At 38.5% G+C, this 26,020-nt stretch overlaps 3 protein-coding genes across 9 annotated transcripts in view; 2 read left to right on the top strand and 1 right to left on the bottom strand.

Annotated features, from left to right (window-relative positions):
• Positions 1 to 1,774, top strand: part of ABRAXAS1 (abraxas 1, BRCA1 A complex subunit) — a 25,958-nt gene extending 24,184 nt beyond the window's left edge. The window contains exon 9 of the mRNA XM_030916010.1: positions 1,289 to 1,774. Coding sequence (XP_030771870.1) covers positions 1,289 to 1,650 — 362 coding nt within the window. The 3' untranslated portion in view covers positions 1,651 to 1,774. The remainder of the gene's footprint in view (positions 1 to 1,288) is intronic.
• The window catches only part of MRPS18C (mitochondrial ribosomal protein S18C), a 6,275-nt gene extending 1,793 nt beyond the window's left edge, over positions 1 to 4,482 (bottom strand). Inside the window, exons 1-4 of the mRNA XM_010358962.2 lie at positions 4,240 to 4,482; positions 3,469 to 3,524; positions 2,026 to 2,109; positions 639 to 696 (exon numbers count right to left, since the gene is read on the bottom strand). Coding sequence (XP_010357264.1) covers positions 639 to 696; positions 2,026 to 2,109; positions 3,469 to 3,524; positions 4,240 to 4,339 — 298 coding nt within the window. The 5' untranslated portion in view covers positions 4,340 to 4,482. The remainder of the gene's footprint in view (positions 1 to 638; positions 697 to 2,025; positions 2,110 to 3,468; positions 3,525 to 4,239) is intronic.
• Positions 4,483 to 4,533: 51 nt separating this feature from the next.
• The window catches only part of HELQ (helicase, POLQ like), a 49,636-nt gene continuing 28,149 nt past the window's right edge, over positions 4,534 to 26,020 (top strand). The window contains exons 1-9 of one of the 7 annotated variants that reach the window (XM_010358960.2): positions 4,534 to 5,026; positions 6,315 to 7,029; positions 11,270 to 11,448; positions 13,277 to 13,477; positions 14,220 to 14,292; positions 16,666 to 16,776; positions 18,872 to 18,970; positions 20,531 to 20,676; positions 23,373 to 23,612. In XM_010358960.2, the coding sequence (XP_010357262.1) occupies positions 16,705 to 16,776; positions 18,872 to 18,970; positions 20,531 to 20,676; positions 23,373 to 23,612 (557 nt within the window). In that variant the 5' untranslated portion in view covers positions 4,534 to 5,026; positions 6,315 to 7,029; positions 11,270 to 11,448; ... (1 more) ...; positions 14,220 to 14,292; positions 16,666 to 16,704. Of the gene's footprint in view, positions 5,027 to 6,314; positions 7,030 to 11,269; positions 11,449 to 12,419; positions 12,451 to 13,276; positions 13,478 to 14,219; positions 14,293 to 16,665; positions 16,777 to 18,871; positions 18,971 to 20,530; positions 20,677 to 23,372; positions 23,613 to 26,020 lie in introns of those variants that run through there. The other 6 variants (XM_030915978.1, XM_010358959.2, XM_030915995.1 and 3 more) reach the window with 6 other exon arrangements.

The raw sequence follows: 26,020 nt of genomic DNA on the forward strand, positions 1-26,020 counted from the left end.
ATGCCTATAATCTCAGCACTTTGGGAGGCCTAGGTGGGTGGATCACCTGAGGTAAGGAGTTCAAGACCAGCCTGGCCAACATGGAGAAACCCCATCTCTACTAAAAATACAAAAATTAGCCAGGCATGGTGGTGCATGCCTATAATCCCAGCTACTCAGGAGGCTGAGGCATGAGAATCGCTTGAACCCAGGAGGCAGAGGTTGCAGTGAGCCGAGATTGTGCTAGTGCACTCTAGCCTGGGTGACAGAGTAAGATTCCATCTCAAAAAATAAGTGGCATTTGTATATGATGAACCTGATCAAGATAAAAAGGGGGCAGGTCGGATTTGACCTATGGGCCACAGTTTGCTGACACCAAGTTTAAGTATCAATCTAGGAATGATTATAGGATCTTCCAAAACACCAACAGTTTTGTAAAGCCCAAGTTTTCTATATAGTTAACTCTGCATAAGACAGCAAAATAATAATCCCCTTGGCCTAGGAGGCTTTTTCATAGTAACCAGCTCTAGTCCCTGTAGTATCTGATCTAGTAGTAATTTATAGCACAATTTGAAAATTTGACAGTTTTCTTAAATGACAGAAATAGATTGATATAATTCTTATCTACATTTATATTCCCATGATAAAAAACAAAATACCTGTAATGTGCCTTCCGTAAATGCATCCAGTAAATGGAGAAACAAACTGGGACAAAAGCTGTTTTGGAGTTTTATTCGGAGGGGAAAAAAAAGCATTTGTTATTTATTTCTGAATGTGTAAATTTCAAAAAACAACCTTCAAGTTATATAAAGCTTTACATTTCAGACATATTTCATAAAATATGAGAAAAAATATTGTTATCCATCTTGTTACCTTTTAAATATTTCTATCCAGTGTGTCAAAAGTCTATATATAATTAAATAGCAGATTAATCAGCATATTCATTCAATGTTAAATCTGTTTTCTTGACTTCCACAGATACTTTTCTAAAATATTGCTTGAAACAAGCTACTAAAAAATTTCATCTATTATGACAAGCTATCACATTACCCTCTGATAATAATCATTAAGATAAATTATCAGAGGGTAATGAGATTTTCCAGAGTTACAAGTATACCAGGCATTTGCTATAATTTATGTTTTACTTAAATACTTTTTTAGAACTTTCTAGGTGCCAGTCATTATTATTGGCACTTTGTATAATCTTCCTAGTATGTGTGTTTCTGTAATTTCTTGGTTCTCTCTCAAAGGCAGCTATCACCTTATACTATTGTCAACATACAGAATTTTTTTTTTTTTTTTTTGACAGTTTCGTTCTCATCACCCAGGCTGGAGTGCAATGGCACGATCTCGGCTCACTGCAACCTCTGCCTTCTGGGTTCAAGCGATTCTCCTGCCTCAGCCTCCCAAGTAGCTGCGATTACAGGCATGCACCACCACACTCAGCTAATTTTTGTATTTTTAATAGAGACAGGGTTTCACCACGTTGGCCAGGTTGGTCTCAAAATCCTGACCTCAGGTGATCCGCCCGCCTTGGTCTCCCAAAGTGCTAGGATTACAGGCGTGAGCCACCGCACCCGGCCACCATACAGAATTGTAGTGCTATTCATTTGCCCCAAATTTGCAACTTCTAACTTGCTGAGAGTTAGACAAGAGATAAGTAATATGTGAATCAGTGATATGGGTGGTGAGGTAAAGAGATCAGCTTCACCAGATGAGCTTTTTCCAAAGTTCTGACCCTCCCCAATTGAGAACTTTGACAGAATTTTAACTCTGTCAAAAAAAAAAAAAAAAATTACAGTGAGCTATTAAGATGTTTGGTGTAGTGAAAAAAACAGAGTGGAAATAATAGTAAGTGGGGGAAAGCCAAGGTGCTTTTACTTGAATAAAACAGAGATACGCTTATACATAGAATTATAACCAAATTTGAAATTACGAAGTTGCTAAAAGTCACCTCTACAAAAGCCTGCTATAAACTGACTTGATTCTCTTTAAGCAGATCAGAAGAAAAACCCTAAAATATAGTGAAGTAAAACCAGATCTCACCTGTACATTCTTATAATCTACACGCTTTCCACACAAGATACATTTCTTAAGAGGTTCTTTATAAGGATTTTCCATTGTAATGGGCTAGGGAAAAAAACGAAAAGTGTGATAATAGGATGTGTTAATTCTGAATTTTAAAAGGTTACTATTCTACATTCAAATCCATTCAAATGATTAGTTATACCTTTCTTACTGTGTACATATTTTATATAAGCACTTTATTTTGTTTCAGTTTAGCCTACAAATGAACTAATGGGAAGATTCTGGAATAAAGTACAATCTTTGTAGAATAAAAGAGTTTATGGCAGAACAAAAATGATGTCTGATAAAGTGATTGCTCCAATGCTTTGCTCAGATTGTAGATAATGAAAAACTTTTTAGATTTAAGAAAACTTACAATAGATAACATACGGCATTCTTAAATGAGTGCAATCCCTAATTTATCCATCCCCATGTCTCTATCAAGTATTTTTTCACTATTTTTATACATAATGGCCCATGACTTACTGTAATAAAAGGTTGTTTGACTTTATCACCCCAGGCTACTATATAAGTTTGCATTAGCCTTTTTGGCTTTTCTGTTACCACTATTGCCCTAATGCTTCTGCCACAGTGCCTCCCTCCTACCGTCAGTATGGCTGTCTCCAGGATAGAAGTTCTTAATCTAGAAATGGCTCTGAAGCCCATGACTCCCTGTAATTGTATGCAAAACTTCAAATGAATGGAACTTTGTGCCTTTTTCTGTGGAAAGGATCCATAACTTTGATTAAAGTGGGATTTATGAACTGAAAAAGGAATAATGTCCCTTTACTTTCTTAAAGTATGGTGCGTGGATTAGATTACCAAGACAGATGCTCAGAGAAACTAGACAAGTTCTTTTGTTTTTCCCAATTCTTCAAACTTTCCCATTTACATTCAGCTCACATGACTACTCTTCAGCTCTGTGCCAAGTGCTTTGTATGGTCTGATTAGTGTCAAAGTACCTTTGCATGTAGTAAGAACCTGTGCTTTCAAGTCCATGCTAATACTATAGCCAACCTATAGCTAAGCTTTGTACAGTCTCTTTTCAGTTATCTAAAATTCTGCTCACCCAAACTACCTTTTAAAATTCCCAAATCATTTGCTTACAAAGGGCTATGTAAAAAAAACGATTCCCAAATCACATATCCTTAAATTTAAGATCTAGGAAGAAAAATACGGTATTATAGCAGCTTTGCTTCTAATCTAGGAATTCCCCTAGTTCAAAACTCAACTGACTACAATCAATTCATCATCATTTCTTAACTCAGAGTAATTATCTAATTGTTTTGTCCTACAGCAGAACTCTATTCAAGTAGCTAAAATAAAAGATGTTAGAGTCTAATACCAGTTATCGTTTTAAAAAGGAAAAAAAATTTGGTCATATTTGCAAATGCCTTACTAATAGAAAAAAAAAATTCTTACCAGGTCCTCGTTGCTGGATACCTGTTTATATTGTGAACAACCTCTTCTCCAAAGCACTGTGATTAAACAGAAACAGCAATTAACTATTTCTTCTTCGTAGCTGAATAGCTAAAGATTTTTGTTTTTATGGAGACAGGATGAATTAAGGGACACGATATTAAAGGTTTTGTATTCATTATATTCAGAATGACTGGTTAAAAACCTTTATATTTGGGACAGAGTAAGACTCAACATGGGTGTGCTTTCCAGGACTTTGGGGAAAAAGCACGTATTTTCCCGCCCATACCTGCTCTCTGACATTTATTTTCCCTTCATTCCATGGTTAGAGAAAAAATGCACATTCTTACAGGAGAAGCAACAGGCACTGTCATACCAAAAAGAAAATGAGTAACAGACCCGTCCCAGAATTTATAGAGAAACAGAGAAGATAAAATAGCAAAAATTACACAATTTTGTTTGGGGACCTTAGACAACTGGAATTTGCCGCTGGGCGACTCTGGAAATGGCCCTTCCTCACTAAGATTATCCAGAGATCTTAGGAAAGTCTCTGCTTTTTAAGAACCACTCTAGCTTCCTCATACGTTTAAAGAAAGGAGTGGATTAGACGACTCTAAAACAGTCAAAGGCGATTACAGATTCCCAACCATCTTGGAGAAACGTAATCGCCTAGAAACCAGAGTCGTTTTGCTAACAGGGACGACTCCACCAACTATTAGGACTAAGGTTAATGCCTGCAACGCTACAACGGAGCATAGAATATGGAGACTTTACCCGTGTGAGTCCCGGGATGTGTAAGGCTGACAGCAGCCGTTACCAGGCGTGTCAACTTCTTCCTCCCTAGACCACCGCAAACAGCAACCATAGCGGCCATGGTTCCGCGTTTGTTCCGCTTCCTTTCGTTTCGAATCGGTCCGAAAGACCCCTTCCGCTGCTTTTCCCCTGTGGGCTCGAGTACGCCGTTCAAAGGTTCCGCAGGAGAACGCTGAGGACCCGCGAGAGTAGGTGAGGTTTTTCAATACGCATGCGCAGCACCTTTCTGTTCTAGCCCTCGCTATGATGCAGGTCACGTGAGGCTTATGATTGGACAACGAGAACGTAGAAGTTTGTGCTTGCTTCCGGTCCGCGAGCCCAGAGAACTAACTTGGGGTCTTTTCTCAAGGTGGATGTAGAAGCGGGCGCTGGCCTCCCACTCTCCTTTCCATTTGGGTTTAGCGTCTGGGTCACTGAGAACGACGTCTGAATAGGGCCTTGGATCCTTGCCATGGATGAAGGTGGTTCCCGCATCCGCCGGCGGGTGTCTCTCCCCAAAAGGAACCGTCCAAGCCTGGGGTGCATTTTTGTCGGTCCCACTGCGGCCGAGCTCGAGCCCGGAGATGAGGGGAAAGAAGAGGAGGAAATGGTGGCTGAGAACAGGAGGCGGAAAACCGCGGGCGTACTGCGGGTCGAGGTACAGCCCCTTCTACTCTCAGATTCCCCCGAATGTCTCATCCTTGGAGGTGGTGGTACAAACCCGGACCTCCTACGTCGCATGCCCATTGACAGAGGGGTGGGAGACCAGGTACGAAGGGCTTGGAACTTGAAACTGCAAACTTTGGCATCCTTCCCGGATGCAAAGAGTTGACCAGTTTTATTGCCTTCGTTTACTTTACCACTGTTAATCGGCACTTAGGAGGTATTGATTGCCTCTATATAAATATGAAATGTAAACCCCGATACATAAAAGTTGTACACGCAGCAAATAAGTGGCTGACGGAGACACAAATCTAGGCTTCCAAATAACTGCAGCTCCTACTGTACAAATAAAATCTGCTGTTTATTGAAGACCCATTATGTTAAACTAGTTACATTGTCTAGATTTTACAACAGTAATCAGGCCCTGAAAAGTTGAGATACTACAGTTCTTGCTCCAAATCCTGTTGTCGTGATCACTTTATTATATTGCTGCCTCCAGGTTTGTGTTTCTAATGTGTAGTAGACCACTCCAAGTCAGTTTTCAGATTATCAGTCTCAATTCCAAATTCCTAGGAACTCCTTGGAGTGTCTAGGGGTACAACCATGTTTCTGTTACAGGCCAGTCTCTGTAGATTGTAGTCTGGGAGGGAAGCGCTGCAGTTATCAGAAACTTCGAATGCACTGACATTTCAGTAGATGTCGAGCAGTCGTCCTGCTGTTTTAGTATAGCTTTAACAATTAGAATCTGGCCAAGTGTGGTATCTCATGCCTATAATCCCAGTGCTTTAGGAAGCCGAGATGGGAGGATCACTTAAGCCCAGAAGTTCGAGTTCAAAACCAGCCTAGTCAATAGAGACCCAGTCTCTATTAAAAAAAAAAAAAAAAAAAGTGCCACTGCACTCCAGCCTGGGTGACAGAGCCAGACCCTGTCTCAAAAATTAGAATCTCAGTATCATCGTGACACTCCTAAACCTGCTGTTTAGCCAAGTAATTTAACCTCTTTGGGCCTCCATTTCTTCAGCTGTAAATTGGTGATGATATCTATTTACATATAGGTCTGTGATCCATATATGACCATATAATTATATACTTGGTACAGCCCTAGACTGAAGTGTTTTTTGGGGTTTTTTTCTTTTTTTTTTTTGAGACAGAGTCCCACTCTGTTGCCCAGGCTGGAGTGCAGTGGCACAATCTCGGCTCACCGCAACCTCCGCTTCCCAGCAATTCATATGCCTCAGCCTCTAAGTAGCTGGGGCTACTGGAGCGTGCCACTGTGCCCAGCTAATTTTTGTATTTTCTGTAGAGACTGGGTTTGACCATGTTGGCCAGGCTGGTGAAGCTTTTATTCTTAATGAAACTGGAATTGACCATAAGAGTTTTTGTTCTCTTTGCAGCATAATGACAGTGAAGAGGACATGTTTGGTGACTATGATAGCTTTACTGAAAACTCCTTTATAGCTCAAGTTGACGACCTGGAACAAAAATATATGCAACTCCCTGAACATAAGAAACATGCTACAGACTTTGCCACTGAAAATCTTTACTCAGAAAGTATCAAAAATAAACTCAGCATTACTACCATAGGCAATCTTACTGAATTACAAACTGATAAGCACACAGAGAACCAGAGTGGATATGAAGGTGTCACTGTTGAACCTGGAGCTGATCTTTTGTATGATGTACCTTCCTCACAGGCTATATACTTTGAAAATTTACAGAACTCTTCAAATGATTTGGGCAATTGTTCTATGAAAGAAAGGGATTGGAAGTCATCCTCTCACAACACTGTGAATGAGGAACTGCCCCATAATTGCATAGAGCAACGCCAGCAAAATGATGAGGACTCTTCCAAAGTCAGAATTAGTTCGGATATGAACAGGAGAAAAAGTATTAAAGATCATCTAAAAAGTGCCATGACTGGAAATGCCAAGGCCCAGACACCAATATTTTCTAGAAGTAAACAGCTCAAAGACACTCTCCTATCTGAGGAAATTAATGTTGCTAAGAAAACAATTGAGTCATCATCAAATGACCTTGGTCCTTTTTATTCATTACCCAGCAAAGTGAGAGACCTTTATGCCCAGTTCAAGGGAATTGAAAAATTATATGGTAACGCTTATTGCTGGAATAAAAAAATTTTTTTCCTATCATTACCATAATATTAGTGCAAGTCAATAGAAGCAAATGCTTTCATGGTCCATACTATTTCTCATTTTCAAAACAAAGTATTAGTGATCTCTCAACCCCTTCCATTCCTACCTATCCTGTTACCAGTCAACCTCTTTCCTTCCCTCACAGTCACACTTATCAAACCAGTTTTCCTTTCTGTTTCCTAATCTCACATAATTCCTCTAATTCCTCATCTATAAGAAAGGGATAATAAATTGTTAGGCAAGTTAGATTCTGGTTCAAAGACATGCCAAATTAGATGTTGGTAATGATTTTCAGTAATTATATTGGTAGCTTGTAAGAACTTTAGTAAATTACCCACTCTAATTCTGGGTTCTGTGCTCTCACTTAAGATCTGATGACTAAGACATCTAAACACTGTTTCTTTTAATGTTTACCTTCCCTGACTTGTCAATAACTTCCCTGATGCTATTGACTACACCCTTCGTGAAATTCTTGTTTCTGGATATCCTTAAAACCACTCCTGTTTTTTGACTCCGATTGTCTAGTAGATCCTCAGTTTTTTTAGCTTGTATTTTCTTGGCTGACTCTGTCTTCTCTACCAAAACTTAGCTGTTGCAGTATGTCTTGGACACTCACATGTCTTGAGTGAAGGAAGTCCATATTAGTAATATTGTTGATTAAACCAAACATCTTTCCCCCTTCACCACCTCTCCCCACGGGCGCATCCCCACCACCACCCAGATGCTGTGCCTTGTGCTGCCTCTCCCAAAACTAGACATCTTTAAAGACAGCTGCAATTAAGTTTTAAGTCAGTATTGTCCAATCTTTTGGCTTCCTTGGGCCACATTGGAAAAAGTATTGTCTTGAGCCACAGTTAAAATACACTAATGAACAATAGCTGATGAGCTAAGAAAAAAAAAATTGGAAAAAAAATCTCGTAATGTTTTACAAAAGTTTACAAATTTGTGTTGGGCTGCATTCAAAGCCATTCTGGGCCTCATGAGGGCCGTGGGTTGGACAAGCTTGTTTTAAGTGCAAAGAAACAGTAATATTAAGAAGGTTATCTTGTAATGTTTTTCAAAAATCCAGGGTCCTTGCATACATTTTAGACAAATAAGGGACAGTTGTTGCCATACTGGAACGTCAACCCATCAACTTTCCACTTCATAAGTTTTCTGGAACTCCTGTTAGGATCTTACGAATGATATGAAAACTTGGGTTCTTAGGGAGAAGACAATCAGGTTGGAGCAGAACTACAGGAAACAAAGTCTGATAAAAGACTCTACAAGAATCTAAATTGTGAGGTTCATGGTTTAAGAGCTAATGGTGTGTATTACCCTGGAGTAGATGTTAACTTTCTTCTCTCTGCTTTTCTCCTAGCACCTTGGTTTTTGTTTAGTCTGCCAGAATGAATACCCTGAGGACAGGGCTCTGTCTAACTCACCTTTTTCTTAACTAGCACTGTGCCTGGTACACTCTGGTAGGTTCTCAGCTGCTGGGGGTTGTCACTTAAAAATGCAACTTTAGCACTCTGGGCCTAGTTCCTTGTCTACAAAAAGGGATAATTTTTTTTGCAAGTTAGAGTCTCTGTTAAGGACATGCCAAATTAAATGTTGGTAATGATTGTCAGTAATTATACTGGTAGCTTCTAAGTAAGAACTTCAGTAAATAACAACTTTTTAAATCTTTTTACCTCTAAATCTGGCTTAATAACACGACAGATTAAAGCATAAATACATGTGCTACTTTTTATTAAGCTAACGCAGTGGTTCTCAAGTGTGGTTCCTGCACTGCAGCATCAACGTCACCTGGAAATTTGTTGAAGCGCGTGTTCTTAGACACTTCCCCAGACCTACTGCGTCAGAACCTCTAGGAGTACGACCTGGCAATCTATGATCATGGCTCACTACAGCGTCAACCTCCCAGGCTCAAGCAATCCTCCCACTTCAGCCTCCCAAGTCGTGGGGACTATAGGCATATGCCACCCTACTCGGCTTATTTTTTAGGGTATCATTTTGTTGCCTAGGCTGGCCCTGAACTCCTGGGCTCAAGCGGTCCTGCTGTCTCAGCCTCCCAAAGGGTTGGAATTACAGATATGAGCCATCGTACCTGGCTAATTTATGTTTTTGATGTGAAGATTATATTCATAACTATTAGTTATTTTGTCATGTTATACTTAAAAATCTGAATTGGATAAAATGTGGCTATGGTTACGTTATATTTTGGCATAAACATCTGATTTGATAACTCGGGTGATACCCATCTGAGGTATTTTTCAACATTTATTCAATATTAAATTTAAGTATTTTTGGAATATTTTTAAAGAACATATTCACAGTCACTTGTAGTATTTGGGAATCACCCAAAAGTTACTTGTAACTGTCTTTCAGATATAACTTACTTTCTTTTTTTTTTTTTCTTTTTAATAGAGATGGGCTCATCTTGAAATCCTGGTTGCAAGTGGTCCTCCTGCCTTAGGCTCCCAAAGTGCTGGGATTACAGACATGATCCGCCGCTCCGGGCCAATGATCTGCTTTTTTTTTTTTTTGTATATATATATACTTACCTGTATATTGAACATACATATATCCATCTACTATTCATTTTTAAACTGCAAAGAATCACATTGGATGACTGTACAATAATTCATTCAGCCTTTACCCCCGCCACCATGGAACTTTGTTACCTACCAACAATGCTGTGTGAACATCCTGCAAATAATCTTTATATGCTTTGGCTTCCGTTCTGTAGATGTAGAATCCCAAAAGTAATACTACCAGATCAAAGGCAATGTGCAGTTCTATTTTTTATACTAGGTTACTTTCCACAAGGATTCTAGCAGTTTATGTTCTCACAACCATACATGAGAATGGCTGTTTTTCCCCCACGTTAGTCAGCTCTGGATTTTACATGTGTGGGGCTTTTTCTTTTTTGGTAGTTATTTGTTTTTTATTTTAAAAATTAATTTTGCCAACCCAGTAGAGAACAGTTGAGCATCTTCTCATGTATTTATTGGCCGTTTGCATTTCTGCTGCTTTTTGACCATCTATGTATTGGCCATTTGCCATCTGCTGTGAAATGTCTTAAATATTTTGCTCATTTTTCTAGTGATAAAACACTGAAGCACATCTTTAAAGACTTTTGATGATTTTTATTGTCAAATTATCCTACAGAGTAATTAATACTAGTTTTCACATAATATCTTGGATCTGATCTATTTTCATGAATCCCACCTTGCCTAATTGTGGGAATCCTAGACGTGCCGGTTAATAATTCTAGTCTTTTGCAGTTTAAACAGTCTTAACCGTTTAAAATGGTTTTGGACCCATTCAAAATTCAGGTCTCCATGAGAGCTAGTTAAAGTTTTTATTTGTTTGTGTAAAACCTAATAGGTTTGTTTTCCTCCTCCCCCTGTACTTCTCTCTGAGATGGCTTTTGGCTGAATGAGGAAGGGAAGCTTACATAATCTCCTTGCAGAACATAAGAGGAAGACATTAGAATTCACATAGGTCCTTGTACTGTCCCTTTGTTCCTCTGATATCCCAGATGGCACTCCTTGTCCACGAGGCTGCTACCTGCCCTGCTGTAATATTGGACCCATGTCTCCAGCTGGTGAATGAATGGGCTGGTTGCCCACCTTGTTGCTTAGGCCTGAACTAGGCTCTCACTGGCTGTACTACTTGGCACATTTGGGATTTTTGACATGTAACATTGGTTATAATTACATTTATCTTTATGAGAAGATTGCCCCACAGGAAGGGATTTGATTTTTTTCTATTTATTTATTTATTTATTTATTTATTTATTTATTTATTTATTTTGAGACGGAGTCTCGCTCTGTCGCCCAGGCTGGAGTGCAGTGGCCAGATCTCAGCTCACTGCAAGCTCCGCCTCCCGGGTTTACACCATTCTCCTGCCTCAGCCTCCCGAGTAGCTGGGACTACAGGTGCCCGCCATCTCGCCAGGCTAGTTTTTTGTATTTTTTAGTAGAGATGGGGTTTCACCGTGTTAGCCAGGATGGTCTTGATCTCCTGACCTCGTGATCTGCCCATCTCGGCCTCCCAAAGTGCTGGGATTACAGGCTTGAGCCACTGCAACCGGCCTGGGATTTGATTTTTTTCTTTTTTTTTTTTTTGATTTAATTTTTTTCCTAGAAAACTTTTGAGTTTCAAAGTTTGGAAGGAGAAAATAATGCCTTTTTTTTTTAATTCCACAGAATGGCAACATACTTGTTTAACATTGAATTCTGTGCAAGAAAGAAAAAATTTAATATATTCATTGCCAACAAGTGGTGGAAAAACCCTCGTGGCTGAGATTTTAATGCTACAAGAACTGCTTTGCTGTCGGAAAGATGTTTTAATGATTCTTCCATATGTGGCAATTGTCCAAGAAAAGGTGTGTGTGTGTGTTTTAAAACAAATGTTATTTGCTAATACTTTGACATTAAGATCTGAGAACTAGCCTAAATGTAATAACTTTGTATTGTTGGGAAGTACCTCTTTTTTTTTAATTTTATTTATTTATTTGTTTATTTATTTATTTATTTATTGAGATGGAGTCTTGCTGTGTCACCCAGGCTAGAGTGCAGTGGCACGATCTTGGCTCATTGCAACCTCCGCCTCCCAGGTTCAAGCAATTCTCCTGCCTCAGCCTCCCGACTAGCTGGGATTATAGGCCTGTGCCACCATGCCCAGCTAATTTTTGTATTTTTAGTACAGATGGGGTTTCACCATGTTGGCCAGGCTGGTCTCAAACTCCTCATCTCCAGTGATCCACCCACCTCAGCCTCCCAAAGTGCTAGGATTACAGGCATGAGCCACTGCACCCGGTGAGAAGTATCTCTTGATGGAGAATTAATATTTTTAGGATATATAAAAGTAGTATACACTACTTAAAATCTCTTCAAATACTAATTACCTCTTGCTGAAAGTTTTACATTTTCTGAACTATTGGATTAAACATCATCTTAAATGTTCTAATACTGTTTACCCTGCTTTTTCTTTTTTGAGATGGAGTCTCCCTCTGTTGCCCAGGCTGGAATGCAGTGGCACAATCTCTGCTCACTGTAACCTCTGCCTCTTGGGTTCAAGTGATTCTCCTGCCTCAGCCTCCCAAGTAGCTGGGATTGTAGACGTGCGCCACCGCACCGGGCTACTTTTTGTATTTAGTAGAGATGGGTTTTCATCATGTTGGATGGGCTGTTCTCGAACTTCTGACCTGAAGTGATCCTCCCACTCTGGCCTCCCAAAGTGCTGGGATTACAGGTGTGAGCCACTGTGCCCGGCCTTACCTAGCTTTTTCAAGCAGAAACTATTATTAAAATGAGTTATTCTGATCCTTTTTTTTTTTCTTTTTTTTTTGACAGTCTTGCTCTGTCGCTCAGGCTGAAGTACAATGGTATGATCTCAGCTCACTGCAACTTCTGCCCCCAGGCTCAAGCAATTCTCATGCCGCCCCCCCCCCCACCCAGCAGCCAGAATCTCAGGCACACGCCACCACGCCCGGCTAATTTTTGTAATTTTAGTAGAGATGGTGTCTCACCATGTTAGTCAGGCTGATCTAAAACGCCTGACCTCAAGGGATCCACCTGCCTCAGCCTCCTAAAATGCTGAGATTACAGGCATGAGCCACAATGCCCCTGGTGCTTTTTGACATCAAAGGAGACAGTTGAAATTTATTTTCACATGTATTTTAGAAGTTGCATTTGTTTTGCAAAGACATTACAGCATTTTTTATGTATGTCTTACCTGTGACCTTGTTCCTGTTGATGGGTATTAAACACTACTTGATGGGTATTAAACACTACAAGCTTTTTTGAACCCCATGAACATCTAATGGAGTTTTTAATCTGTGTTTTTTGGTTTTATTTTATTTATTTATTTATTTATTTATTTATTTATTTATTTATTTTTGAGTCAGGGTCTTGCTCTGTCGCCTAGGCTGGAGTGCAGTGGCATGACCAAGGCTTACTGCAGCCTCAATTCCCTGGGCTCAAGGAATCCTCCCACCTCAGCTTCCCGAGTAGCTGAGACTACAGGCCTGCGCCACGATGGCCAGCTAATTTTTTATTTTTTATAGAGATGAGGGCTCACTGTGTTGCCCAGGCTGGTCTCACCCTCCTGGGCTCAACTGATCTTCCCACCTCAGCCTCCCAAGGTGCTGGGATTACAGGCATTGGCCACGATGCCTGGCCTGTTTTTCTTTATTGTAACTAATATTCTAGATTTCAGGTTTGTCAAGTTTTGGTGTAGAACTCGGTTTCTTTGTTGAAGAATATGCTGGAAGCAAAGGAAGATTTCCTCCAACTAAAAGAAGGGAAAAGAAATCACTATATATTGCCACTATTGAAAAAGGACATAGCTTGGTGAACTCCTTGATTGAAAGTGGAAGAATTGACAGTCTGGGTCTGGTTGTTGTAGACGAGGTTGGTTAATACTTTTATAATTTGTCAACATTTTTATTATACTAAATATTTATTATTCTGGTTATTGTGTGGATCTGCTTAGTACCTTAGTACCTCTATAAAAATAAATTTATTTTAACATATAGACAATATAGGGGAAGACATTCTATGCTTGATAATCTTAAATTTGGTTTTGTGTCAAGTGTTTCTTAAAGTGTGAACACATATGTGTGTAGTATACAATTTTATAGGCCAGGCGTGGTGGCTCACACCTGTAATCCTAGCACTTTGGGAGGCCGAGGCAGGTGAATCACTTGAGGTCAGGAGTTCGAGACCAGCCTGGCCAACAGATGAAACCCCGTCTCTACTAAAAATACAAAAATTAGCTGGGCGTGGTGGTGGGCGCCTGTAATCCCTGCCACTCGGGAGGCTGAGGCAGGAGAATCACTTTAACCCAGGAGGTGGATGTTGCAGTGAGCCAAGATCACACCATTGCACTCCAGCCTGGGGGTCAAGAGCCAAACTCCATTTCAAAAAAAAAAATTTTTTAATAGTACTTATGAATCCCTGATTTATAAGGATTTTGTACGAAAAGCTCATTATCCTAAATACCAGTGAAATAATATACATGTATTATAGTTGTTATATTCAAAATACTTGAGTTATAAGGAACTCTTTACAAATTTCATATGAATATATGCATGTTTTATATGAGCATCATATGAAGATTTACTTCTCTGCCTTTTTTTTTAAAATCTCGAAGTTGCACATGATTGGTGAAGGAAGCCGTGGAGCTACACTGGAAATGACCCTAGCAAAAATCCTCTACACTAGCAGTAAGTATTTTTTAAATGAGGTCATGAATTGATTTATAATCAAGCAACTTATAAAACACTTAATTCTATCACTAGCTGCATTATGTAACCTAAAGCAAGACACTTAAGCTTTTTGCCTTTGTTTTAAAATTTCTAATGAATAGAATTTTGAAGGTAAATGAAATTGGTATTTGAAGAAGTCCTCTATTATTATCCGCCGCTTACTAGCTATGTGTGCCCAGGCACATCCCTCAACTTCTATGTTTCTTTATTTGTAAAACAAGGATAATGGTACCAGCCTGATGGAATTGTTGTAAGGATTGTGTGAGTTAACACATGTATTGCATTCAGCAGTGCTTAGCACACTGCATTCAGTAAGGGTTTGCTGCTGCTACTGCAGCCATCTTCATCACCACCATAATAATACATATAATATAAATATAATAATAATATTGTAAAGCACTACATTTAAATAGGTCACTTTAAGGAGCTATTTTACAGCATCAGGTAGTCTTTAAAGTATATGAAAAATTTATTCTAAATGTCATAACCTACTATTGATATGCTATTGCAATATTTACCGTATATATGGGAAAAATAACTATAAAGGTCAAATCTTAAAAAGTATTTTAAAAATTTCAACAGCAATAATATTTAAGCAGGTTATAGCATTTTGTAATTGTTCATTCAAAAAAATATTGATCACCTACTGTGTGCTAGGCACTATTTTAAGTGCTAGGGATACAGCAGTGAAGAAAACAGTCCCTGCTTTCATCAAGCCTATATTTTAGGGCATTCCTATTTGACTATTCTATGAACAGCTAAGCCTAACGAAGGCTTAGTCTGAGCCCAACTCATTTCCTTCAAAGCCATTCTTCAGCCTGAATTCTCAACCACCACTCTCCAGCCAGCCAAGCCAGGAACCTCCATATTCTATCAGCAACCAAATCCTATCTGGTTTACCTCATAAATATATTTTTACTTCTCTCTCTCTTATCCCTCATTACCACTAAGTCTAAGTCCACTAAGTTCAGTACCTCATCCTTTCTACCTGAATTGCCACAGAAATTACCAAGTTCTTCTGTCTACCCACTGCCCTTCATCCACCAAATCCATCTTTCTTTAGCGCAAGTAGAATGATCTTTCCCAAAATACAAATCCAATTAGTTTATTTTACTGTTTACCATTCTTTAATAGCTTCCCTTTGCTTTCTGCATAAATCCCTAATTTCTTAGCACAGCCTTTCTTGATTTGGCCCCATGCCCACCTCTTCAGCTTCATAGTCTATCCTTATGGAATGAGAAGGATACTCCTAATTATTTCTCTTTCAGCCAGTTTCTTGAATGACCATTTCAAGACATAGGAGCAATGAAGAAACATTTGCAAAGAAGGCCTATTTGGGTTTTCATTCAATAGCTAAGTCTATAGAAAGTATCCATTTTGTATTGCCCAGGATGTCATATGGCTTCATAAGCTTCACTCCACCTTTATTTAAAGCAATAACATCACCAAAAACTGTAGTCCCTGCTACTCGGGAGGCTGGGGCAGGAGAATCGCTTGAACCCAGGAGGTGGAGGTTGCAGTGAGCCGAGATCATGCCACTGCACTCCAGCCTGGGCAACAGAGCAAGACTCTGTCTCAATAAATAAATTAATTAATTAAATTAAAAGTTAGCTTGATAGCAAGATCTCATAAAGGACTTTTCACGGGCCAAGAGTTGGAGACTCATTTAGCCCTCTATCTACTAACTGTACGTCTGTCTATAGCCATACCTGTGGAACATAACATGCTCTTCGTAAAGGGGATCCAGATAGACAGTTATAAGCAAATTTATACTCATTATTATTGTTTAGAAGCCTTAATATCCTACTTCTTGCCAAGTTTAAAACTCTATAAACTTCTAAGTAGTAACTTTCAGGATACCTGAAAAATTTCATTCTTCAAATGCCAGATTAATACTCTGGTAATATATTTGTAGTTTTCTTTTTTTGAGAGGTCAGGTCTCACTGTTGCCCAAGCTGCAGTGCAGTGACACGATCATGGCTCACTGCAGCCTTGACTTCCTGGGCTCAAACGATCCTCCTACCTCAGCCTCGTAAGTAGCTGGGACTACAGGTGTGCACTACCATGCCCAGGTAATTTTTAAGTTTTTTGTAGAGATGAGGTCTTACTGTGTTGCCCAGGCTAGTGTTGAAGTCCTGGCCTCAAGCGATCTTCCCACCTCAGCCTCCCAAAGTTGGCACCCAGCTATTTGTATTTTTCTTACTTACTTCTCCCACCCCTTTCCCAAATCACTCAGGAAGAATTCAGAGCACAAAAGATTTGCTAAAATTACTTTATGATATATTAAATAACATATTTTCCTTAACACTTTGGCTTTTGTTTGTGTTTTAGAAACAACTCAAATTATTGGTATGAGTGCAACATTAAACAATGTTGAAGACCTACAAAAGTTTCTTCAAGCAGAATATTATACCAGTCAATTTAGACCAGTATGTACCTAAGGTTTGCACTGTATTGATTTGTTTTGTATTCATCTAACTTAGAAATGAAAGTAGTAAACATAGGATTTAAATAATTCTATAGAGTACCAAAGGGGCATATTTTACTCACCATGACTATATGCTAATAAGAGGTTATGTATAGAGAATTTAAGAGTTTGTGTCTAGGTCAGGGATCTTGGGTTGGGTCACTAATGTATCTATAGCCTGGACCACAGGCCCTCAGTGAACATTCATTGAATGAGTTTTCCCAGACCCCCATTTTATTTTTTCACTTCTTATTCTTTAAACTACATTTTTTTATTTGGCAAAATTTTAGTGAGACATGTTTTGAGTTATTGGCACATTAAAAAATTTATCTTAAAATTTAAAATATTTTAAAATATGTGTATGTTAGTAGTTATAATACTTTTTTAAAAAGTAAAGGCTTCACATGGATTTACATGTAAACTCCTCAATAGCAGCATTCCCAAAATGCTTGAAGAAAGTAAACAAATGTAATTTGTAGTTATTTGAAAATAACTTGTAATGTGTATATATTTGTGTGTAGTACTATTGTGTATGTTTTGTATCTAAATAGGTTTTCAGTGTCTAAGTTGGTTTTCAGAAAATAATTTTTTTTAATTGCCAAATTTTAATTTGAAATTTGATGTTTTAGCTGGGTGCAGTGGCTCACACCTGTAATGCCAACACTTAAAGAGGCAGGGGCAGGAGGATTGCTTGAGTCCAGGAGTTTTAAGACCAGCCTGGGCAACATGGCAAGACTCCCATCTCTACAAAAAATTAAAAAATTAGGGCAGCTGGGTGCAGTGGCTCACACCTGTAATCCCAGTACTTTGGGAGGCCAAGGCGGGTGGATCACGAGGTCAAGAGATCGAGACCATCCTGGCCAACATGGTGAAACCCCGTCTCTACTAAAGAGTACGAAAATTAGCTGGGCACGGTGTCGCATGCCTATAGTCCCAGCTACTTGGGAGAGTGAGGCAGGAGAATCGCTTGAACCTAATGGGGCGGAGGTTGCAGTGAGCCAGGATCACGCCACTGCACTCCAGCCTTGCGACAGAGAAAAAAAAAATTAGGGCGTAGTAGTGCTCACATATAGTCCCAGCTACTTGAGAGGCTGAGGTGGGAGGATCACTTGACCCCAGAAGGTCGAGGATACGATACAGTAAATTGTGTTTGTGCCACAACACCCCAGGCTGGACTACAGAGTGATGACACTGTCTCCAAAAAACAAAAAGAAAAAAATGGTGTTTTTATATTTGTACCAGATATGAACATTTTTGAGAGATATTTTTTGAACTTAATTGCCACATTAGATATTGTTACTGTTATTAATAAAATGCAATGAGCTGTGTTTGCAAACTGTTTTTATCTACAAATACTGAAAATAATGTGGTGGTATTTAGAATTAAAACTGATGAGTAATAAGACAGAAAGTTTTGACTGGACACGGTGGCTCATACCTGTAATCCTAGCACTTTGAAAGGCTATGGTTAGAGGATTGCTTGAGCCCAGAAGTTCAAGACCTGCCTGAGTAACATAGAGGCACCCTATCTCTATAAAAATTAGCCTGGCGTGGTAGTGCGTGCCTGTCATCCCAGCTACTCGAGAGGCTGTGGGAGGATAGCGTGAGCCCTGGAGGTTGAGGCTGTAGTGGGCTGTGATCATGCTACTGCACTCCAGCCTGGGTGATAGAGTGAGACTCTGTCTCAAAAGAAAAAAAGAAAAAAGACAAAGTTTTAGATCTTGAGACATAAGACAGATAACACCTTAGTAAAAGATAAGAACACCAAGACTGACACTTTTTGTGACAAATACAGAAGTGTGTGGTTTCTTTTTGGATATGATGTTTACTTAATTCAAACATATTTCCTCAAGGATATTGATCCCTATTTTGATTTAAAGGGAAAAAGACACCAAAAAAGAAGAAGAAGAAATGGTAAAGCAAGAACTTTTAAGTTGAAGCATGTTTTATATGTCTTAGAAAAGCTAAAATCTTTTATAGCTGTCCTTTTTTAACCTATTTTACAACATTTAAAACTCTGGAAAGAGGAATTTATATGTGGTATTAATTGCAAATGTCCTTTTAATTCAAGGTTGAATTAAAAGAATATCTGAAAATAAATGATACAATATATGAAATTGACAGCAAAGCTGAGAATGGCATGACTTTTTCACGCCTCCTTAATTTTAAGGTAACGTTGATAACCTTTAAATTCCAGGTTACCAGGCTTTGTGTCTGGGGCACCACAGAAGTTTCCAGTGGGTTCCGTAGAATAGTTTAGATTCTTGCGAGACACAGCTGATGCTTGACATCTGTTGGACACCATGCAGACTACCAGTTCAAGATAGCTCATTTCCAATTTTAACATTAGATCACGCCATATTCTTTTCTATGACATCATATCTTTGTGAAGTTGGGGTTTTTGCGGTTGCTGTAAGTACTGTGTGAAAATCAATCTAGAACAGAAAAGAATAGCTGTGTCTAGTCTTATTCCAGAGTTTGAAAGACAGTACCAAGTTGTGCACACATCCTGTTAGTGAGCTGTTGTGGTTATTTAAAAATGAAATAAAAATATTTTTTCATTCAACTGATGTGTAGTATTTATTCTAACAGCTACTAAGTTGTGATGAAGTACATATTTATTAACTTGTTTGGACCTCACTATTTAATTAACAAAACTGTTAAGTATTTCTTTTGGCATTGGGGCTGTGAACCAAGAAAATTTGGGGCCGGGCGCGGTGGCTCAAGCCTGTAATTCCAGCACTTTGGGAGGCCAAGACGGGTGGATCACGAGGTCAGGAGTTCGAGACCATCCTGGCTAACACAGTGAAACCCTGTCTCTACTAAAAAATACAAAAAAAGCTAGCCGGGCGAGGTGGCTGGCGCCTGTAAGTCCCAGCTACTTGGGAGGCTGAGGCAGGAGAATGGCATAAACCCGGGAGGCGGAGCTTGCAGTGAGCTGAGATCCGGCCACTGCACTCCAGCCCGGGCGACAGAGCGAGACTCCATCTCAAAAAAAAAAAAAAAAAAAAGAAAATTTGGAAACCTCTCCTGTAAATGCTTATTCATTTAACAACAACAACAGAAGAAGAATTTATGGACCATGTAGTTCAGATATTGGTGTATTAAAATGTTAATGTCTACTATGTAAATTTTAGTATTTTATGACTTATATGAAGGATATTAGAAAGGGGAAGAAAGGATTATATAGTAGTTTTAGAATTCTCTGAAGGTATGTTATTCTAAAGCTGTGTCTTCATTAGTATTTAGTAAAGTTGAAGAAACAGATTTTAAATAACTTTACATTTTTCATGTTCTTTGTGTTCCTTGTGTCACTACAAAAATTGTTATAATTCAGTAGTATGATTGAATCTGTGTTTTTGAAAACTTAGGCTATTATTAGGATCAGTTTGTGTTTCTCTCTGTGGGACTTTTTGTTCTGCTGTGATGGAGATGGGCATGTAGTGAGGCTATTAATAACTATTTTCACTTCTTTAATTTTCTTTAATTCACTTCTTTAATTCTAGTTTTTTTAGACTAACTAGGCCTAGGAAAATCATAATAACCTAAAAGAAAAGTGAGGTTGAACATTTTGATTCTTAATATAGATTTCATCTTTTAAATGATCCCATTATTAAATTAGAAGTTTAGAATTACAGATGGTTTATTTACCTTCAAATCACACTGGTAAAAAATTGACAGGGTTTCGTGTTTACTAACCACCTTGTTCCTACATCCTGTTGTTTTGCAGTATTCTGATACCCTAAAAAAGATGGATCCTGATCACTTGGTAGCATTGGTTACAGAAGTTATTCCCAATTACTCCTGCTTAGTTTTTTGTCCTAGTAAGAAGAACTGTGAAAATGTAGCAGAAATGATATGCAAATTTTTAAGCAAGTATGTTAATTTTTTAATAGCCTGTTTTATTTTTATTATGAATTACAGATTGTATATTATGTTGATTGGGCAAACACTAATTGTGCCTTGCAAAACATCATATTAAGTTGTTACAGTATACTAAAGGCTTGAAGAAAGAAATTTTAACTGTGAAAATCACATGTGAAATAGCCAGAAAAACGGGTTCTAAGGTAGCTGGGTGCTGTGGCTCATGCCTGTAATCCCAGCACTTTGGGAGGTTGAGGTGGGCGGATCACTTGAGGTCAGGAGTCCAAGACCAGCCTGGCCAACATGGTAAAACCCCGTCTCTACTAAAAATACAAAAAATTAGTTGGGTATGGTGCCTTGCACTTGTAATCCCAGCTATTGGGGAGGCCGAGGCATAAGAATCTCTTGAACCCGGCAGGCGGAGGTTGCAGAAAAAAGGAAAAGAAAACTCTAAGGTAACATGTAAGAGAATGTTAAGTAATATAATGGCTTAGGTCAGTGATTCAAAACTCGGCTGCATAGTGAATCATCTTGGAGGCTTTTAAAAATTCCAAAGCCCAGGCTACATCTTAGATAAATCAGAATTTCTGGGAGTGATACCCAGATATCATTTTGTAAAGCTCCCCAGGCAAGTCCAACATATAGCCAAAGACAGGAACCACTGGTTTAGTCAGTCAAAGGACTAATCAGTGTTTACCACTGTGGAAATTAATTGTATCTTCCATTGCCTTTTTTTTCTTTTCCTTTTTTTTTTTCCTGAGACAGGGTCTCACTCTGTCACCTATGCTAGAATGCAGTGACACAAACACATCTCACTGCAGCCTCCATTTCCTGGGCTCAAGTGATCCTCCCACCTCAGCCTCCCAAGTAGCTGGGACTACAGGCACACACCACCCCTCCCAAAATTACAAAAAATAATTAGAAATTAATTTTTTGTAATTTTGGTAGAGATAGCATTTCACCATGTTGCCCAGGCTGGTTTTGAACTCCTGAGCTCAAGCAATCTGCCCCCCCCATAGACTCCCAAAGTGCTGGAATTACAGGCGTGAGCCACTGTACCTGGCCTGCCTTTGTTTTCTTAGTAAACTTCACACTTGAGTTGTATGGACATTTGGATATAATTTCCTGAGTAAGAAATGTGTTGGCTTGTAATTTTGTAGTGTCTTAATATTGGCTTTGTCATATTCATAGAGATAAGTATGAAGTTACTTTAAGTACTAACAGTTCAGTTTTTTATGCACCTATTTGTCTCATGTATGGTTTTATCATCTTCTGAAATTTCTTTCAGCCCCTTAGCTAATGCTGTATCACTATTCATAGTCTATTAACCTGAATGCTAATCTCGTCAACCTCTACTTCCTCTTTCAATCCTACTGTCATGGATTGGTCTAAGATAGACTTAAATTTATTGAATAGCAAAAGATAAAAATGTTTGGGATAACAGGAAGGAGTCACTCATTTCGGTAACAGTCTGCTTTTACAATGATTTTGATTATAAAAGCTTAAGGACATTAAATTATTGAAAAAAGTATTCTCAGTAAATCATTCATTTTCTTAGAATAATTCAAGGTAGTAAGATGGAGGAGACACTGGCCAAGTGATGGAAACATTGCAGGATATGAATGAAGTTTCTAAAGTTCTAGTGTTTAGACAGTGTTTTACCATAGAAGTATGATTTAATAGGCCGGGCGCGGTGGCTCACGCCTGTAATCCCAGCACTTTGGGAGGCCGAGGCGGGCGAATCACAAGGTCAGGAGATCGAGACCACGGTGAAACCCCGTCTCTATTAAAAATACAAAAAATTAGCCGGGCGCGGTGGCGGGCGCCTGTAGTCCCAGCTACTCAGGAGGCTGAGGCAGGAGAATGGCGTGAACCCGGGAGGCGGAGCTTGCAGTGAGCCGAGATCTCACCACTGCACTCCAGCCTGGGCGACAGAGCGAGACTCCGCCTCAAAAAAAAAAAAAAAAAGTATGATTTAATAATATATATGTTTCCATCTTCAGAGAAGAAAATTTATGTCTTAAAAAAACTATTCCCTATAAAGACATATGTTATAAAGAAAAAACAGCCATAACATCCAGAGCAAAGGTCTAAACCTGGAAACCTGGTATCCATGGATTCAAAGGAAGTACAGGAATGAATTTCAGGAAATCCACAAACCCTCTGAAATTATATGTAAAGTGTTATATTTATGTGAATCGTTGTAGTTTTCCTTTTCTTGGACAAGGCTTTGGCTTTGCTCTGTCATGCAGGCTGGTAGGTTCATAGCTCATTGCAACCTCGAACTCCTGGGTTCAAGCAATCATCCCATCTCATCCTCCCCTGTAACCTGGGACTACAGGTGCATGCACCGCTGTGCCTGGCTAATTTTTGTTGTTTTTTGTTGGGAGGTGGTCTCATTTCGTTACCCAGGCTGATCTCGAACTCCTGGGCTCAAGCAATCCTTCTGCCTCCACCTCCCAAAGTGAGCCATCGCACCCCACCTTTCCTTAGTTTTGATAAGATTTTCACAGGGTTCTGTAATCCACAAAAAGATTAAGAGACTGCCTAATACTGAAGTCAGAATCAAAATTCTAAGAACATTTAATGTACTTAATGAAAATAGTATATTAAAGAATGTTTACATTAGCATCTACTAAAATGAAAATGGTAGGAATTTTGTCACTAAAAGATCAAGGGTTCATATTTCTAACAGATCTTTTTCATAGGGAATATCTGAAGCACAAGGAGAAAGAAAAATGTGAGGTAATTAAGAACTTGAAGAATATTGGCAATGGCAACCTGTGTCCTGTTTTAAAGCGCACTATCCCATTTGGAGTTGCCTATCACCATAGTGGCTTAACAAGTGATGAAAGGAAACTCTTGGAGGAGGCCTACTCCACAGGAGTGCTCTGTCTTTTTACCTGCACATCTACCCTAGCAGCAGGTATCAACCTACCAGCTCGAAGGTAAGAGGGTAAGAAGTAAATGTTGACCAGGCTCAGAACTTTTCCATCTCTAGCTTGCAAGGAGTTTTGTTGTTTTATGCTTACTCCGTAGTGGCTGAGAATTTATCAAATGTTCTTTTAGCATATGCTGAGTTGATTGGTTGGTTTATTTTCTTTAATATTTTAATGAATATTTAATGAAATATGTGATGAAAAATAATGTTAGTAGATTTCTTGATATTAGAATTCCATCCTTTTATGCTCTTTATATCTGGTTTTGATGTTAGGGTTTATTAATCTGGTTGTGTAGAAATAGTTGGCAAGTGTTTGACCTTTTTTATGATCTGAAAGAGTTTATTTAACGTAGAGATTTCCTTAAAATCTTGGAGAGCTGATCCATAAGGCAATTTGAGTCATATATATATATATATATATATATATATATATATATATATATATTTTTTTTTTTTTTTTTTTTTTTTTTTTTTTTTTGAGACTCGCTCTGTCGCCCGGGCTGAAGTGCAGTGGCCGGTTCTCAGCTCACTGCAAGCTCCGCCTCCCGGGTTTACGCCATTCTCCCGTCTCAGCCTCCGAGTAGCTGGGACTACAGGCACCCGCCACCTCGCCTGGCTAGTTTTTTGTATTTTTTAGTAGAGACGGGGTTTCACTGTGTTAGCCAGGATGGTCTCGATCTCCTGACCTCGTGATCCGCCCGTCTCGGCCTCCCAAAGTGCTGGGATTACAGGCTTGAGCCACCGCGCCCGGCCGAGTCTAATATATATATTTTAAAGCAGATCCTTGATTACCTTTTCAGTTATTATCAAAGGTATGGGCCTGTGTAATTGACTTATACCCTTTATAATTTATGATCCTGGGGTATTTTGCTAATAAATGATCAACTTTTATAAACTTTCCATGAGTGTTTTAAAAATATGTATTTTCAGTTGAATATGCAGTTTTATACATATCATTGATATCACAGTTGTTTATTGTGTTTTCAGCTTCTCTTTTCCTACTATATTTGATTCCTTGGTCTATCAATTTCAGAGAAGTGTGTTAGTTTCCTACTTTAATTATGTAGTTGTCAGTTTCTCCTTTTTGCATTTCTAGAAGTTATTACTTTTTATATTTCAACACTATTTAGATATACAAAGGTTTACTTCAAATATCTTATTGCTGAATATACCTTTTATCAATACAATAAGTACTCATTTTGCTCATTTAATAATTTTGCTTTGAATACCAGGACTCAATTATTATTATTATTTTTTTTTTGCCAAGTATGTACCTTTTTCCATTCTTTTATTTTCAATTTCTGTCTCTGATTAAGTTTTCCATTTTTCAGACAATCGAAGAAAAAAATGAAAGTTACATATCCTATTTCTGTTATTCCAGTGGTTACTCTTAAAATTTTAAGTTGTAATCAAACATTTGTTATTACTTTAGAATTAATCAATAACTATCCTCTCCTGAACATAACAAGAGGCTTAGCATGTCCTTAATATATTCTACTCTGCCCCATGAATGTTGCAGTTACCTGGAATTTTAGTGCCAGGTTTTAAAATTTTCTTTCATCTTATATAGTAATTATTTAAACTTACCTGTAAAACATACTTGTTTTTTGCTTACCACTGCCTCTTATATCCCACATCTTTCTTCTCTGATTTTTTTTTTTCTTAATTTTGCCTTCCCTGAGTAATCCTTTTTAGAATGGTGCTTTGGGGTAAAACATTTTGACTGTCTGCATAGTTGAAGGTATCTGTATTTTGGCCTCACACTTTAACACACACTTCACTAGCAAAAGAATTCTAGATTCAATTTTTTCCTTTAGGGACTTTGTAAATATTGTTCCATATTTTCTAGAGGCCAGTGTTGTTCATTTTTGTCTCTGCATGGATTTGCTGTTTTTCTTTTCCAGAAGCTTTTAGACTTTTCTCTTTAACCTTCCAATTTCCTCATGGTGTATAATAATAGTTGTAGTTACTACATTCCCCTCCCCTTCATGTAGTAAAAATTTTACATGCATTGACTTCATGGAGCTTCACAACAACTCTGTGAGGAAGGTCATATTTTATTACATACCTAGTATAGAAGGGGAAACTGAGGCACTGAATAGTTAAATAACTTTCCCAACTTTATATGCAACAAATGAGTTTTAAAGCCAAGGTTTGAACCCAGGAAGTTTGATTTTACAATCCCAGCATTACTACTTTTCATTCATAGGGCTTAGCACTTGAGTGGATGCTTTTAATCTAAGCTTTATGCCTTTCCTCTTTGAGTAATTTTTTTCAGTTATTTCTTTTTCTTCCCATTATCTCTGTTCCTTGCTTTTATAATTTCACTTAGACAGGATTGAGGCCTCTTAGATTCAGCTTTCATATCTTTTCTTACACATTTTTCAAAATGTGTGAGAATGTAAGCACATGTTT

The sequence above is a fragment of the Rhinopithecus roxellana genome, chromosome 2 (genome assembly GCF_007565055.1).
Source record: "Rhinopithecus roxellana isolate Shanxi Qingling chromosome 2, ASM756505v1, whole genome shotgun sequence".
Classification (NCBI taxonomy): Eukaryota; Metazoa; Chordata; class Mammalia; order Primates; family Cercopithecidae; genus Rhinopithecus; species Rhinopithecus roxellana.